The sequence below is a fragment of the Vipera berus genome (assembly GCF_964194415.1).
Source record: "Vipera berus genome assembly, chromosome: 2".
Taxonomy (NCBI): Eukaryota; Metazoa; Chordata; class Lepidosauria; order Squamata; family Viperidae; genus Vipera; species Vipera berus.
In genome coordinates, this window is record NC_138203.1 from 54,704,076 (window position 1) to 54,721,738 (window position 17,663).

The 17,663-nt window shown below is 39.9% G+C and overlaps 1 protein-coding gene across 1 annotated transcript in view; it reads left to right on the top strand.

Annotated features, from left to right (window-relative positions):
• SNCAIP (synuclein alpha interacting protein) overlaps nucleotides 1-17,663 on the top strand; it is a 127,403-nt gene that overhangs the window by 73,625 nt on the left and 36,115 nt on the right. Inside the window, exons 3-4 of the mRNA XM_081321119.1 lie at nucleotides 3,808-3,880; nucleotides 15,318-16,165. Of these exons, the coding sequence (XP_081177245.1) occupies nucleotides 3,808-3,880; nucleotides 15,318-16,165 (921 nt within the window). The remainder of the gene's footprint in view (nucleotides 1-3,807; nucleotides 3,881-15,317; nucleotides 16,166-17,663) is intronic.

A 17,663-nucleotide genomic window follows, 5' to 3' on the forward strand; every position in this document is an offset into this window, starting at 1 on the left:
TTGCTAGGGATTTTTCTTTCATACTTTCTCCAAGGTTATCCCAGCAGCTCTCTAATAAGGAGTTAAACATGAAAAATTAAAATGTTGAGATGTCAGCAAGTTTATGACCCATGGAATACAGAATTTAAGGTAGATGTTAAAAATAAATTTAATTCACCTAAATTGTCCAGATTAGTATAGAGTCCCCTGCTTAAGCAAGGGGTTACACTAGAAGACCTCCAAGGTCTCTTCCAACTCTGTTATTCTTTATTCTGTGAGTGCTATTGGACAGGATAAAAGACACAGTAAAAAAGAAAAAAGAAAAAAAATCCAACATTTCAAAAAGTAAACCATCCAGCTTTCGTACACAACTAGCATGTTCACCAGGAAACCTGGAGGGTGGAAGTTTAGGGCAGCAAGAAGTGCGTAGAAAAGTGAAAACAGAGTCCCAGTATTAACTGAGCAAGGAAAATGAAAGGTATTTCAAGCAAAACATTAAAAAAAGGAGAATACAAGAAGAAAAAAATAAAAGGAGAGATATTTTCAAAAAGCTCAGAAAAATCACAGGAAAATGTAGGGTTTAGATGGTAATATCCAAGAATAATTATGGAAGAAAGGAGGGAAAATAATTAAAGGAATATAGAAAAATGTGCTTAAACTTTTAACTTTGGGTGATAAAATGACAGTACTTGTAGACAGAGAATATATTCAGACATCACCTCTATTACAAAATGAGGTACAATTAATCCAAGTGTGACATAATAAACGAAAGATAATAGATGAAATTCTAGTATACTGTTAATATAGCAGTATAATAAGCTGTTAAAGTACTTGTGGTTCTGAGTTAACCAATAGAAAACATCCCTGCATGACCTAGAGATCAGTCAAATTCAGTGTATATCCATCCCACAAGTGAAGAAAAAAGGTGCAGGAGAATGTGCAAATTGCCCAAATTACTCCAAAATTTGCTTAAAGTCTTGCAAAGATGTCAGCCCTATATAAAGAGAGAAATATGAAATAAATAGGCAAATTCAGTAAAGTAGGGATAGCTCACGTGAGATATCTAATGAGAACAAAAGAATGAAAAAGAGTTAGAATAAATGAAATATGGAGTTTTTTCTTTGATTCATTGACCACAGCAAAACCTTAGATCGAGGTTTTCAAACTATTTTGTGGAATTCTAGGGTTCCTCAAGAACTCGATGAGGTTCCATGAGCACCTAAGAGCAAACAAATAAATTACATGAACATAACCAATTTTTTTTTCACAAGAAAAGCCTTATCTTTTCATCAGAGTTTCTGGGATTATTATACCAACAATTTCCATGGGCTGAAAATATTTAAAGACCCCTGATCTAGATCATGAGAGAATATGGAATATGTTAAGGTGAATTATCAAAACACCTGATAATTCTTTTGGAACTCTTTATAGTAAATAAAGCTTAGCACAATATGTGAACAGCCTATGTTTGATCTATGGCTTACTTTTGATCATTTACCTATATAGGCTTTTTTTTTTAACCAAAGTCAGCATTAACTGTTGTCCCCAGATTAATGTTTGTGGCATTTACACCACAACTATGTGAGTGCTATATTGTATATTTTTTTATTTCTTTGTATGTTATTCTTTAAAAAGTTAGGATTATATACTGTAAGAATTCAAACTTTTTTTCAGGAATATGTGGGGTCTGGCAATAATTGGATTGTCACTGCTATGCCATTAGAGTTAATAAATAGAAACATTATTTTTCATGTTATAATTCAAGTATCTGTGTTGTGGTCATATTCCCCTGACACACACACATACAAATTATTTGATCAGAACAATAAAAATGTTGGACAACAAAATTACATTTCAGTAATATAGGATATAACCACCAATTTAATGTTACATCAACTTCTAATGACATAACATGCAATGTTATTTATCCTGGACATAATATTTATTCCTTGTTACAGCAGATCTAATTCTGCAGTAATTTGTTAGGACACTAACAAATTACTATACATGTAGAACAGCTGCCACAAAAATTTTAGCTGCATTGTATGTGATGTTAGGTTTGTTGTCTGATAAAAGAATAAAATGTATTGTATTGTATTGTATTGTATTGTATTGTATTGTATTGTATTGTATTGTATTGTATTATACTATACTATATTATCTATCATTTATATCATATATCATATTATACTATACTATACTATACTATACTATACTATACTATACTATACTATACTATACTATACTATACTATACTATACTATACTATACTATAGATGGGCTTATACATGATTATCTATGGGAAATACAGGTACTTTTAAAAATTACTATAGTATATACTTGTGGATCAGCCCTTCTGCAGATAAGCAGAATCCAGTTTTGGGGAGGTATTTTGGCACCTAAAGATTTCAGCTTATCCAAGAGTTTGTTATGTAATATTGACTCTTTTTCTACTCCTGCAATTCCAATCTAGATGTTGTGTATGCAGTTTATGTGCATAATGATGCTTAAAAAGGAAGGGTATCACACATTGCTCTAGAACTTAATACCTCTATTTCTCCTCATATGCATTATATAAAAGGCATTCAGATGTACTGTGTTTCCCAACTATTCATAAGAATATGGTTATTTAAAAAGGATTGGGCCTGAATCTTATGTTCTGAAGGTAATAGCCCCCCCCCCTCCAAAAAAAAAAGACTTATTAGTATTAACTGACTGGACCAGCCAACACCAAGTCCTAGATCTCACGAGAGCTTAAACTGCTTGATTGGTTGGTTTACACTACATTAAGATATTGTATTAAGATATTAAGATATTGCTGATATAGATGGAATTGTTCCTTCCCTCCTTCCTTCCTTCCTTCCTTCCTTCCTTCCTTCCTTCCTTCCTTCCTTCCTTCTGTACTAAACTAGAATAGCAGCAATTTTGCCCATTCTGTAATACGAGTAGTATAAGTACAGATACTATAATATTTGTAGAAAGATTAGCCTAACAATGCTAGATTACATGGGTGACATCCCAAAAGGAATTATTGAATTTACCAGACATTTGACACTGTTTAAAAGTGAATCCAATGATAACTTCATGAACATCAGATTGTATCAGAAAAGAAAGAAACCTTATTTTGATGCTTAATCCATGAGAATTTGGTTTATTTTCCTTTATAAGATAATAGCATACCAGAGAGCATTTCTGTATTTTGGCTATTTTTAAGACATACCACTTTAAAAATATAAACTATGTAAACAGCAAAAATCAAAATCCATAATCAATGAAACAGTGATCTAAGAGTTCTGCAATTTATCCATTACTCATATTCAGTCAGCCACAATGCTTGCTTGGATGTTTAATATAATATTCCTAGAAGCACTAGAAAATTACACTGCAATTTAGATGGATTCACTTTTTATGTTTTTATCAAGCAAACAAGCCAGAAAGCATTTTGCCATTTGGATGTTCTTCTCATTTATCTCTTTGATCACATTGGGCTTATCTAGGAAATGTGAGCACCTCCTTTGGCTTTGTTTGATTTCGAAATCTGCTGTGGGAAATTTACATTGCAATGGATTAGTCTTTGTAGATTATAGTCAGTTGACTTAGTGTGGTTGAATTTCATGCAGACTTGCTTTCTTTCTGAAAGATGAATCCTTATGTCTAAAAGCAAAACTTTGAGCTGTATCCAACTGTGTTTGCCCATCAGCAAAATGGACACATACACTGTATAATAAAGCAATGGATCATATATTATTCCATTAAAATGAGGCAGTTTCTTTACTTGTAGCATGACTGGATTTTAGTTAGATGTAATTCTTAATTCTTATTTTTCAGTACTCAGTAACCTCCTTCAAGACTATCCCAGAATTACGTAGGAAGTGTGATTCGCAGAATGAAGACAGAACAGGTATGCTACTTTTTGGAAACTTCACTTTTACAGTTGTTAGAGAGCAGGGTGGTTTCCTCCCCTTCCCCTCACCCTAACAGTCTCCTTACAGCTCATTTTGTGTGACAACTTTCCATAACAATGGGTTCGTTCGTTGCTACCATCCAACCCCAATCCTAACCTCAGTTTTTCCCTCGATATTTTTTTAAGATGTTAGATCATTAGCAACGGCACCAACAAAAAGTTCCATAAAAGGATTTGGTGCTAGACAGCAAAACACAGAATTTAATCTCAGCAACTCCAAACCACAGTATATGCAACAATTTACAGAAAAACCCGAGAAACCATTAGTGACAAGACATAATGATGCAGGCGCCAATGAAAAAATGTTGGATACATTTACTGCACAGATGGTCATGACCAGTTTGAAGCATAATGTTTTGCCAAATTCTGAAACTCTATCAAGAATGCTACAAGATAGAATCTACTCTGAAGCATGCTGTAACAGTTAAGATGAAAGCAAAGTTTTTGAGTTTAATAGTGTAAACTAAATGAAGAGTCATGGACTAAGATGAGAAACAGCTGGAGACCTCCCCCCCCCCAACAAAAAGTACATTCAGTGTTGTTTTTCAGTTTGTAAATCGGATTAAGCTCTTTTGTTTCTTTCTTCAACGAGAAGCAAATTCTATGGATGAGAGCAGCATATCTGCACGGCGCTTTGAAAACCTAATTATGCATAAATCAAATGGTGGTTTCATTAATATTTTAGAATGTGAAGTGCCCATAGTAGTGATTTGAAACTTCAGTTTGTGTTAGGCTTTTGAGAGTATTTTATTTCTGTATCAACTTTCATATAACAGAAAATTGCCAACAATTGTAACTACAGCATTCTTCTATTGAATTCTTTTGTTACAGCCATTAATGACTAAATTGCCCATCTCTTTATAGTCTCACACAAGGGAATAACAAAAACCAATACCTTCCTCTTTCCTTATGTTGTTGTTAAATCTCCCTACCCTTATATAACTATAGTGATGAAATCAGTTTAAACTGCTTTTCTTTTAAAAAAAAGTGTAAATGCTTGTTGTATGGATGTGTCTGTATGAGTTTGGTGTGTGTGTGTGTGTGTGTGTGTGTGTGTGTGTGTGTGTGTGTGTGTGTGTGTGTGAAAACCAGTGTGGTATAGCGGTTAAATTTTTGGACTAGGAGCAGGGGCGGGGGGGGGGGAATCCCTTAGGGAAGGAAACTGGGTGACTTTGGGCTAGTCAATTTATTTTAGTCCCAGTCTGGAAAGTCCAAAAAGATTGATTTAGCAACCTGATCAGAGTGGTAGTTTACTGTCCATAACTTGCAATAGCAATAGCAATAGCACTTAGGCTTATATGCTGCTTCATAGTACTATACAGCCCTCTCTAAGCAGTTTACAGAGTCAGCCTATTGCCCCCAACAATCTGGGTCCTCATTTCACCAACGTCGGAAGGATGGAACTCTGGGTCAGCCTTGAGGCAGTGAGACTTGAACTGCCAAACTGCTGACAGCCAGGAGTCAGCAGAAGTAGCCTGCAGTACTGGATTCTAACCACTGCTCCACCCTGGCTCATGAATGAATAGGTCTTAATCCACTTCAGCCAGTGGATTTACTTGGGGTGTTGATGATCATAATTAGGATATAAACATGTGAGTATGAATGTTCACAGCTTTTCCATACCTAAAATTAACCCTTTTAATCAAAAGCATATATTATGCAGCATGGAATTGCTAAAAACTTACAATTTCCATTCAGAAGGTAATTTCTTTTACACTGTTTGCTTCTTTATAAGGAATCATGAAACATTTCCATCTCAAATTGCTTCTCAGCCCAAGGGCCAATAAAAGAGAGGGGGATTGATTCTTACTAAACAAAATTCTGATTTTCAGGTCAGTATTGATATAAATATATAAATAATACACATAAACCACCTTTACTTTTTTTATTTATATCTTGTCTTTCATTCAGTATCTTAACCCATCATTTCCTCTTCACATTTTCCCCCCAAAAGCCACCCTTTGAGGTAGGTTGGACTGAGATAAAAACCAGACCCACATCATTTAGTGAGCTTCCTTGGACTTGAACCCAGGTCTTCCCAGCACTGTTCCAGAATTTGAAACACCATACGACCCTGACTTCAATACCTAGCAGTCGACAAACCTTGTTTCTATTGGTCTTGTCTTTTTTCTTGCATCCTCCAGATGTATCAAACCTGCCTCTATATATTCCTGAGAAGTCCTCCCAACTACAACCTCTTCTTTTTATGGAATCTATGTTTAGAAGCCTTTCACAGTCCAGGCACTGCTTCATTGTGGGTTATTAAGAATGTTGGGACGCGGTGGCTCAGTGGGTTAGGACGCCGAACTTGTCGATCAGAAGGTCGGCAGTTTGGTGGGTTGAATCCTGAGTGCCGCATAACAGAGTGAGCGCCTGTTACTTGTCCCAGCTTCTGCCAACCTAGCAGTTCGAAAGCACGTAAAAATGCAAGTAGAAAAATAGGGACCGCTACGGTGGGAAGGTAACAGCGTTCCGTGCGCCTTTGGTGTCGAGTCATGCCAGCCACATGACCACGGAGACGTCCTCGGACAAGCGCTGACTCTTCGGCTTTGAAACGGAGATGAGCACCAGCCCCTAGAGTTGGAAACGACTAGCAGGCATGTGTGGGGGAACTTTTACCTTTACCTTACCTTTAAGAATGTTGGTCTGTCAGAAGTAGAATCACAAGTTGCCTTCTCTTATCCAGTTGAGAAAGAATAATTGAAGAAAGTATACAGTATATAGTAATGAAAAGGGAAAAAAGAGAAAGAGAAAATAACACATTATAAGTATACAGATATTTTGAGTTCTGTAAAGACAGAATCAGCCAATGGCTTCTTCTGCATGTCAAATCCAGAACAACCCAGTGTCAACGCTGCTAACATCGCTAACATCGAATGTTCTTGCTTGACAAGAGATGCAGAAGCAGCTATTTCATATGTTAAACTTGTGTATTGCTTTAAGAGATAGGGTTAAGGCTGGGAGGAGGGAGGAGGAAGATTGTACCTCAAGGCCATATGAAATTAAAGAAGATAAGAACTTGGTGGGTTGTCTAACAGAAGGGAAACTGATTCTTTAAATTAATTGGAGAATATGATTAATGACAAAATTAGAAAGGTGGAGAATTGTGTTTTAATATATTGTGCAAGGGGCGGAGATTTCAGATTCCAGCTTCCTTTGAGCAAGCATTTGCTGGTGTATTAGGCTAATAAAGGACTTTTAAGGTAAACAATGCCTCAGGGTCACTTGAAAAGCCCATACCTCGGAAACCTGACATCCAGCTTCTCTCCAGCCTCAGCAGCAACTCCTTGCTTTCTTTGGTATGGAAAGACAGTTGAAAGGGTTTTCTTTTCTATTTTTTAATCAGTCATGTCATGGTTTGTCACGACTTAAAAGAACTGTTATTCATACAAACTATATGTTAAATAAGCCAATTTCAAAACATGATTTATAAGATGATTAGCCATGCTAAATTGCAATTAAGCTAGTGTATAAGCAAAAATTTCCAGTCTTTTCATATCAGTCCAAGAGGGGATGTTTCAAAAGTATGGGAGGCAGTTGCTCCTCACCAGCATCTGAGACATTTTTGCCAATTAAGACAGAAACTGAAACAGTTTCAGTGATACTTCCAATAATTGAAGTATATATATATGATCAGTCTCTGTTTATTAGGAGCAAGGCTAACCATTAACCATTCTGATAACTTGATAAACCATTTAACCATTCTGATAACTTGATAAAACATTTTGCATTTTTTGTTCCAATTATGCACAAAGACATTTGGTAGGTTATGTTACTTTGGATATATCTGCGTGTGCAAAGGTATTAGTTTCCATTCTGTCTAGCCTGTAATTGTGCGTATCTCACTGTGAGTAGTAAGTTTAACCAGCTTTATTATCACTGCAAGTGCAGGCTGATTGCCCTCCAGGAAAAAAAGATGAAGAAGCTAGAGGCAGTATTGTATACACCTAGTCTGGTTCCCATGCAGCCAGTGGCGTAGCGTGGGTTGTCAGCACCCGGGGCAAGGCAAGTAATTTGCGCCCCCTAACCCGTGGATTTTAGCACTCGAGTCTCTTCCACTAGATTAGTTAAAGAAACCCTTACCCCCTAAGCACATGTATTGATAGTCCCTCGCTCTCTCTCCGCACCGCACCGCACCGCATGCCTGGCACCCCCCCCTCCACAGTGGGCGGCGACCCGGCGGCTCGGATCGGATTTGCACAGCCAGCACTGCAGTGAGAGTGAGTGAGTGAGCCAGGCAGGGGCAGAGAGCTGCGAGTGCGAGCGCCCCCCCAGATGTTGCACCCGGTGCGGCCGGCCCCCCCTGCACCCCCCCACGCTACACCACTGCATGCAGCCACAGTACCTTTCAATTAGATTATATCTGAACATGTTAAGGCATCACCAGAGGGGATACTGAGGCTCTCAGCCCATGGAAAGTCAGATATTGAGCCTTCTCAGGGACACTCATAGAATAATCCCCCCTTCCAGAGTTATTCTTATTATAGATCAGGGTCATGTTTTATATTTCTAGTTCATAATTTATATATTCAAAGTTCAAAAGATGCTTATTTTCCATTTCTTCAAGATTTTATACATACACACGCACACACACACACACACACACACACACACTTACACATAGATACATAAATGCTAGTGTTTTTTTTTTCAAAATAATAATTTGCTTTGCAGGAGTTCAGCAGGAAATTGCAGATTAAGAATTCCAAAAGACTAGTTGTTTCCTTCTAGATTTTGCTTCTTGAAAGGCTAACAACTGTACTTGCAAAATTTTCATAGACAATATGGCCAAATTTATGGCTGAGGAAGAATCAGCTTTATGTTAGCAGTCCCAGCAAATAGAGATACAAAATCGTTTTTTTTTTATTTTGAAAAGCCATGTGTGTCTTTTAAGAAGTGTACAATAAATAGACATTCATAAAGTGAAGCTTTCTTTGTTATAGAGTCAGCAGGCAGAAAGAAAAAGGAGAGAATACACATTTATTTACTGTGATTTCAAATCAGTTACTGACTTCTGATGGCTGCCTGCACTACCCCCTGAACTTTTCTTGATGAGGTTTTTCAGAAGTGATTTACCATTGCCTCCTTCCTGGAGCTGAGATTGACTGGCCCAAGGACACTCAGCTGGTGGAATGGAACAACTGGCAACTACCACCTCACCACAGTCACCTTGCCGCAGTCACCTTGGTCACGGCCACTTTGCTGCAGGACACCCTGCCCCAGCTAACTTGCCATAGGGAAAACTCACCCTGACCTTGGGCTTTCTGCTCTGGTTTCCAAAGCCAGCCTGGCTTAAGGGAGGTGAAAGTTCCTGCCAGCCTGCATCCCTTCTCTAAAGCAGGGCTTTTCAACCGGTGGTACGCGTACCGCTGGTGGTACGCGAGCATGTGGCTGGTGGTACATGGCGTCACCTTCCCCCGCCTCCCCCCCTCCGCCTGCCCCTCCTCCGCTCCTTCCCAGCACTTGCTGCTGGAAAACAAGCTGCTTGGCGGCGGCCTGCCCTGCAGGAACCCTACTGAGGGTGTGTGAAGAGCGCAGGCGCAGAGCGAGGCCTCGCCCTCCCCAGGGACTCATTGTGCAGCAACCGGATTGAACTCTTCTCGTGCGGGATCCATGTCATCCTTCCCCGCCTCTTCTTACTTCAGAAGCAAGGGGACAGAGCCATCCACTCCCTCGGCAGGTAAGCCCCCTCCTTCTTTTCCCCCTTCTCTCTCTCTCTCTCTCTGTTGCAGCCTCTTCCATCTTTTTTTCCTCTCCCCCCCCACGAGCATGCGATACCCCTCACGGCCCCATAATAATTTATGTCTGTGTGTGTGTGTGTGTGTGTGTGTGTGAGAGAGAGAGAGAGAGAGAGAGAGAGAGATCCCCAGCTACAATTCCTGTGCAAGATTCCTGTGCTTTTTGGGGTGGGGAGAGACGATTCCCAAGGCACCCGAAGTTAGAACAGAGCTCAATTGAAGCCCGTTTTGCAAAGGGGAAAAGCGAGAACTCTGTGTGTGTGTGTGTGTGTGTGTGAGAGAGAGAGAGAGAGAGGAGAGAAAGAGAGAGAGAGAATCTCTGTGTATGTGTGTGTGTGTGTAAGAGAGAGAGAGAGAGAGAGAGAGAGAGAGAGAGAGAGAGAGAGAGAGAGAGAGAGAGAGAAATCCCCAGCTGCAATTCCTGTGCAAGATTTCCTGTTTGCAAAAGGAAGGGACAAAGAGGGAGGGAAGAAAGGAAGGAAGAAAGGGACAATGGGAGACAAGGAGGGAAGGACTGCACCCACCCCAGTCCCATCCCCCTCCACCAGAGACCCATGGATTTCACCCCCCCCACAAGCACCCTGCAACCTGAGGGAGGGAAAGAGGGACAATGGAAGGGAGGGAGGGAAGGAGGAAGGGACAAAGAAGGAGGGAAGAAAGGAAGAAAGGAAGGGACAATGGGAGAGAAGGAGGGCACCCACCCCCCTCCACCAGAGTTCCATGGATTCCCCCCTCACAGGCACCCTGCAACCTGAGTGATGAGCTCCCCCCCCCCAGCCATTGACTTCCTTTATCAAAAAGTTGCAAAAGGTGATCACATGACCCTGGGACACTGTGACTGTCATAAGTATGAATCAGTTGCCAAACATCCGAATGTAAATCACATGACCCCGGGGATGCTGCAACAGTCATCAGTGTGAAAAATGGTCATAAATCACTTTTTTCAGTGCCGTCGTAACTTTGAACAGTCACTAAGCGAATTGTTGTAAGTCGAGGACTACCTGTACTTTATCATATTTTTTTTAGTCAAGTTCTTGACACCTTTCTGGGCGACTGGTGTTACTCGGATGTTGCCATATCCTAAAAGTGGTACAATGGGTGAAAAGGTTGAAAAGCCCTGCTCTAAAGGCTTCCTCACTTCACTTTCTAGCATCCCCCAGCCATGAAAGGTGGACTAAGTGGTTGTCATTGTTGTGCACGTATGCACATATACACACACATACATCATTCCGAGCTTGAGGACTTTCATCTGCATCCAAACCGGCAAACTTGGGGAGAAAGACCTCTCCTTCAGCATGCTGGTGGCTCCTGGGCGGGGAAAGGAGCAAGCAGGGTCAGTGACACGGTGACTCATTCCCAACAACAAAAGGTGGGCTAAGCAGGAGTCATTGTTCCGGGCTGGATTCTTAAGTGGGAAGAGCCTTTGCGGCATTGTTGGGAGAGAGTCCTGTCACCATTCCTGCTTGCCCCTCTCCCCACCTTTCGTGTGGGGTGCTGGAAAGTGAGCTGAGGAAGCCTTTGGAAGAGTACGGGCTGGTGGGAACTTTTACCTCCCTTAAGCTAGGCCAGCTTTGGAAACCAGAGTGGAAAGACCAGGGTTGCAAGTTTGTCAGGACGAGACATCTCACAGTAAGGTGGGCGTGGTGAAGTGGCCGCAACTAGGTGATGGCAGCAAGGTGGCTGCAGCAAGTTGTCCTAGACCCCCTCAGCTGGCTTTGTGCCTTAAAGCAAGACTACAGCTCATAGTCTCCCAGTTTCTTGCCTGATGCCTTAACCCATGGGTCTTCAAACTCGGCCCTTTTATGACTCATGGACTTCAACTCCCAGAATTCCTCAGTCAGGCACACTGGCTGAGGAATTCTGGGAGTTGAAGTCCATGAGTCATAAAAGGGCCGAGTTTGAAGACCCATGCCTTAACCACTATACCAAACTGGCTCTCAGATGATACATACGACCTATGAAAGTAGACAGTACTTTAGGCAAAAAAAGTTAAAGTAATGTCTGCGAGTAGTTATTTAGAATCTTAAATCAATGCTAACCAATGTCTTATTTTATAGACAAATTTTTGAAAGGAAGTAAAGAGTTTTTGAATGAATGAATAAAATACTACGCTCTTCATTCTAAGCTATAATACATTTGGGTTTGAATCTAGTCACAGTGGTTTATAAACCATAGTTTATGGCTAGGTATATTGGGGGGAAAAACAGGCAATGTAACGAACCCTAGCTTGGGTCTGTGAAGCTCTTAGTATGAAAGAGAGCAGTAATAACTCAAAAAGTAAAGTCTCCTTCTCTGAAATGCTTCTCTTCCCAAAGGCTTTTTAACTGGCTTTTTTGTCAATTCAGCATTCTTTCTTATATTACATAATCATAAAATTTGCTGGATTAATTATCAATTGTCATTGATTGTTGCTGACAGGACTTGTCATTGTGTTATTTCACATAGATTTTAGCTTTAGCATAAATTATTTCTCCATATTTTAATTATATTTCTACTCAAACTCAGTTATTGTTTTTTCTCTATAAACCTGCACAAAATTTACCTGCTGACTGAGAATAATATTTCATCTATCTGATAAATAAGACCCTAGTCTACATAACCATAACTTATGATTTATCAAATGTGGCAGTATGTAAGAAGTATAAATTTGCTTTTTAAGGCAAGTTACCATCATTCTCAATAGCCAGATTCAGAAAATAAGACAAGATAATTATGTATAATGAATTCAACACCCTTTCTATAGTGAAAGAAAAGAAACCTAAATACAGAAAATAATATAATTGAATATATTGTATAGACTTTAGAATTAGCCTAAAATCAATGAAACTAGATAATCATGATAAAAGTCCCATTCCATATTTGCAAATTTAAGTCCCTTTTCAATGGTCTAAATCAAAGTTCACGATCTGGAATTAATAGACAAATACATTCTGCAGAATTCATCTCCAAGTTAGTATAAATTTTGTCCAGGAAAAATAAAAGGATGAATTTTTTTCTTTAATTTCATGGTTGTGGGAGGTTCTTTTTTTACAATTTCCTAAGAGTATAGTCATTCTCGGTATAAATTCCACAGGCTATCTAACCCTAGAACTTTTTTTGATTAGATATTTTAAAAAATGAAATATTAATTTTATCTTTAAAGGTGATGAAGAATTAATTTCAAACTAACAAATATTGATGCCTTGTCATGTCTATTTGCATAGATCCGTATGTCAAAAAAAGTGTTTTCAACAGTGTTGAATAGAATTCATTTTTGCAAAGCTTAAGAGGTTTTTGTCAGAAAAGAACAGCTGGGAAACATGTGGTATCCATTGCCTCTATCACTTGGAAAAAATTTCACATGTAAATAAAGCCTTCATAAAAGTGTTGCCTTTTGAACCCAAGATTGTACACAATATACAAATAATGTCTAAAATGAATGGGATTTAGTAAAACTCTTAAGTCGCATCTTGTTGATAGAGTAATAAATACTATCAAGTGATATCATTGTAAAGGCTTTTGGAGCCATAATAATAAGTCTAATCAGTTTCTGGTTTTAAGTATGTAGTTTTTTTTACTGTTTGCTCTGCAATTCCAATTGCTTCTTCAAAAATTATGTTTCTCAGAGATTCTGCACATGAGTGTAAAAAAATTGCAAATGGAGCATTACTGTGCTAGTCCTGCATGTTAAATATGACTTATAAAATGAAGTACACAATTTTCTCAATTTTCATTTCTAACTACACCACTTTCAGCGTTAATATAAATGTTGCTATGATAGAATCTACTGATTTAAACATTTTATCCTAAGGCTGTTAAAAAAACTGTAATGTCTTCTACTATCACATGCCCCCATATAAATTGGTATCTGAATCCCTTCCTTTCTTTTCAAACTATCACAATTATGTTCCAGGAAAAAAGGAAGAAAATTAGGAGTAGTTCAAGTTCCAATGTATATTTTTTGTTTTCTATTTTATTCAAGATTATCTGGACCCGTACCAATCGGGCTTCAGGCCCGGACACAGCACGGAGACGGCATTGGTCGCGCTGGTGAATGATCTCTGGAGGGCTAGGGACAGGGGTTGCTCCTCTGTCCTGGTCCTATTAGATCTCTCAGCGGCTTTCGATACCATCGACCATGGTATCCTGCTGCGGCGTCTCAGGGGGTTGGGAGTGGGAGGCACCGTTCTACGGTGGTTCTCCTCCTACCTCCAGGGCCGCTCGCAGTCGGTGTTGACAGGAGGGCAGAGATCCGCCCCGAGGTCTCTCATTTGTGGAGTCCCTCAGGGGTCGGTTCTCTCGCCCCTCCTGTTCAACATCTACATGAAGCCGCTGGGCGAGATCATTCGTGGTTTTGGGGTGGGGTATCACCAGTACGCTGATGATACCCAACTTTTTCTTTCCACCCCGAACCAACCCAGTGATGCCCTCTCCGTGATGTCCCGGTGCCTGGAGGCGGTCCAGGTCTGGATGGGGAGAAACAGGCTTCGTCTCAATCCCGCCAAGACTGAGTGGCTGTGCATATCGGCGTCTCGGGTTAACCAAGTTATTCCACCTCTTATGATGGGGGGTGAGGTGTTACCCCCCGTTGATAGGGCTCGCAACTTGGGCGTCCTCCTGGATTCACGGCTCAATTTTGAAGATCACATAGGAGCCGTGACCAGGGGGGCTTTTGCACAGGTTCGCCTGGTGCGCCAGTTGCGTCCCTATCTGGACCGAGACGCCCTACGCACAGTCACTCATGCGCTTGTGACCTCCCGTTTGGACTACTGTAACGCTCTCTACATGGGGCTGCCCTTGAAGACCACTCGGAGGCTTCAACTGGTGCAGAATGCGGCCGCGCGAGTTGTAATGGGGGTTTCCCGATACTCCCATGTAACACCTCTACTCCGCGAGCTGCATTGGCTTCCGGTTGCCCTCCGGGTGAAATTCAAGGTGCTGGTTATCACCTATAAAGCCCTACATGGCCTGGGTCCGGGTTATTTGAGGGAACACCTGCTGCCGGCATCAAACGCCCTTCGCCCAGTGCGCTCCCACAGGGAGGGTCTGCTCAGGGTTCCGCCGGTGAGAGATTGCCGGCGGGTGACACCCAGGGATAGGGCCTTCTCAGTGGGAGCGCCTGCCCTCTGGAACCAGCTGCCAGTAGAGCTGAGGACTGCTCCCGACCTCCGATCATTCCGCCGGGGCCTGAAGACCTGGCTCTTTGAGCTCTCGGGCCCAGGCTGAGGGGAAAATTTTAACTGGGGTTTTAATGTACAGGGTGAATTTAATGCTTTTTAAATTGGTTTTAACTTTTGTATGTTTTGATTTTAATTCCCTGTAAACCGCCCTGAGTCCTCAGGGAAAGGGCGGTATACAAATGCAAATATTAAATTAAATTAAATTAAATTAAATTAAGTCTAAATGCTCTTCTTTTGTCAGAGAAATTAAAGTATTAACGTTAATACTTCCTTTGCAATTTAGCCCTAATTCTTGCTTACAAACATATATGTATAAAGATATGTAGATAAAGATAGTTAAGAAAACCTTTCCACAGTATTTTGCTTAAGGATAACTCTTATTTTCTGGAGTTTTTGTTCAAGGTTTGCAGGATAATAAAGCATGAGCAACAACATGATGGAAGAGGATTCATTCTAAATTGTCTTTGTATCTTCTAGTGTCTACCACAAACTGGAGCTCAGGAGTTTCAACGCTCCTTGGAAATACCCAAAAGCCAACAGGCATTGCAGACATGTATAGCAAATTCAGACCAGTAAAGAGGGTTTCACCACTTAAGCACCAACCAGAAAGCTCTGAAAACAATGAAAGTGATGACCAAAAGAATCAGAAGGTGGACTGCAAGAAAAGCAATGATCCTCCATCCATGACTCAGAATGGTGATCAAACTCCAGGTAATGGCGAAAGCCTAAAATCTAAATGTGTTGAACCTGGAGTTTTGCTTGGTGAGCTGGAGCACTATGACTTGGACATGGATGAAATTTTGGATGTGCCTTATATTAAGTCGAACCAGCAGCTTGCTGCTTTTACAAAGGCAGCTCCTGAGAAACGGATTTTGAATGTGTATTCCACACTGAATGGTCTTAGCAGCAAGTCCAGTCCTGTAGGGAACCCTGAAAAGGCCCCCACAGGAACAACACAGTTCTGTGTTCTCTCCCCTGTGAAAGGCTCTCAGTTGAAAAAAGCACAGTCCATTGTCGCTGATCAGCATAAGCAATTAGTGGAAGAACGTGAATTTCCACAGCCACTCGTTAAAAGTGGCTCAGTCCATGAACCTGAAGCCCAGAGCAGGGGCTTCCTCAGTAGGACTTCTGCTGATAAAATGGAGAAGTCTGTGTCCCACTGCCAGTTAAGGACTTTTCATCTGCAAAGTACCGAAAGCAAGCATGACAAACTGAGCAGTAATGTGAACTGGAACAATTCCGGAAATTCGGAAGAAAATAATGAGGATGTGAAAAAAACTAAGAGCATCTTAAATATTGTGAAAGAGGGACAAATTTCACTTCTGGTAAGTTTTTAAAATAATTCATAAGGCACTCAAGACAAAATTCAAAAATATACATTTTCCCTCCTTGCATACAAATGATTTGTAATCCACGAAATATACATGGATTGTAGCCTGCAGTGAAAATATCTTTTGAAAGGTTTATTGACCAAAAATATATATACTACCTTTGTAATTTACATAACTCTGTTTTTCAGATTGGTACAGTTGCAGTTGTTTAGTTACTAACAGAATGAGTTCAATTTCTATTTAGAAGCCAGTGATAGCAACAGAGAGTCTCCTGTTTTGTTCTAATTATTATTCAGGAGTGCTTATCCCAGCTTAGTGTAACAGCTTTCATGAACAGGAGTTCACACAGAAACCCCCATTGTCCTCTAACCCATACAGAGAGTTCCTGCTTTATGATCAGACATGAAAAAAGGCATTTCCAAAATAACAGTACTCAAGTGAATAAGGCTGATATAAGGAAAACAAGTTTTATGTGCACTGTTCACTTTATACACGGTTTTAATTTGACTTCCCTAGACAATGTTTTCAAAAACAGTACAGTGGTTAATTAGATTCAGCATAAAAAAATACATACTATCTTATTTATGAGACTGCAATTGTAAAAGCTGTGTGTTATTTTCTTCTCTGTATTGTTTGATTCAGCTTGTCTGAATACCTAAAAATATTGAGTGTCACTATGGGCTGATCCTAACCATATCTTTTCAATTGAACCCCTGGAATTCAGTGGAGCTGAGTCCAAAATCAGTATATTTTACATCCGAAAGTTGTCAGTTATTTGAATGTTCTTAATTACTGTCACTTTTGGCTTTTCTCTTTCCATTTATTTAGTCAGCCATTTAGTGTTTTTTGCAGGGGGGCGATTCTCTTTATAATAATATCAGTTGTGATACCTTAATTCACTGCTGTGCTTACCCTGTTGGGGTAAGCTGAAGTTTTTGTGTCATATTATTACTGAAAAACTGAAGATGATGTTAATCCTAAAACAGTAATGGTGTCACTAAATTCTAATGAAACTGGCAAAAATGCAGGATAGATGTTACAATCACAGAGTGGAATAAGCTTGTGCATTTATTTTTGCTTGATCTCATGAAATATAGACGCAAAATAAATTCACAGAATGTAGTGTTGTGTTGTTCTAAATGAATCCCTTCGGAACAAGGGACTATTGTATTACAGTAGATCAATATTTATCCTTGCCTAGACCAGCTCTGCCTTCAAAAAATGACTGGCATTACACAATTAATTTTCAGTCTTATGCCTCACCAGCCAGGAAGGAAACACTGTTTTTTTAATCCTCTAGGGCATTCCAATTATTTTCTGTCATTTATTTGAAGAGTTATAGATGGTTATATGTGGACACATGATATTGGACATTGAGTCCCAAGCTCTAATTCACTATTTCCAATCTTTTGATGATGCGTTTTTTAACAATGTTCATATAAAGCTAGTTCCATTGATTCTTTAGATACTTAGACATTACTATTACCTAAAC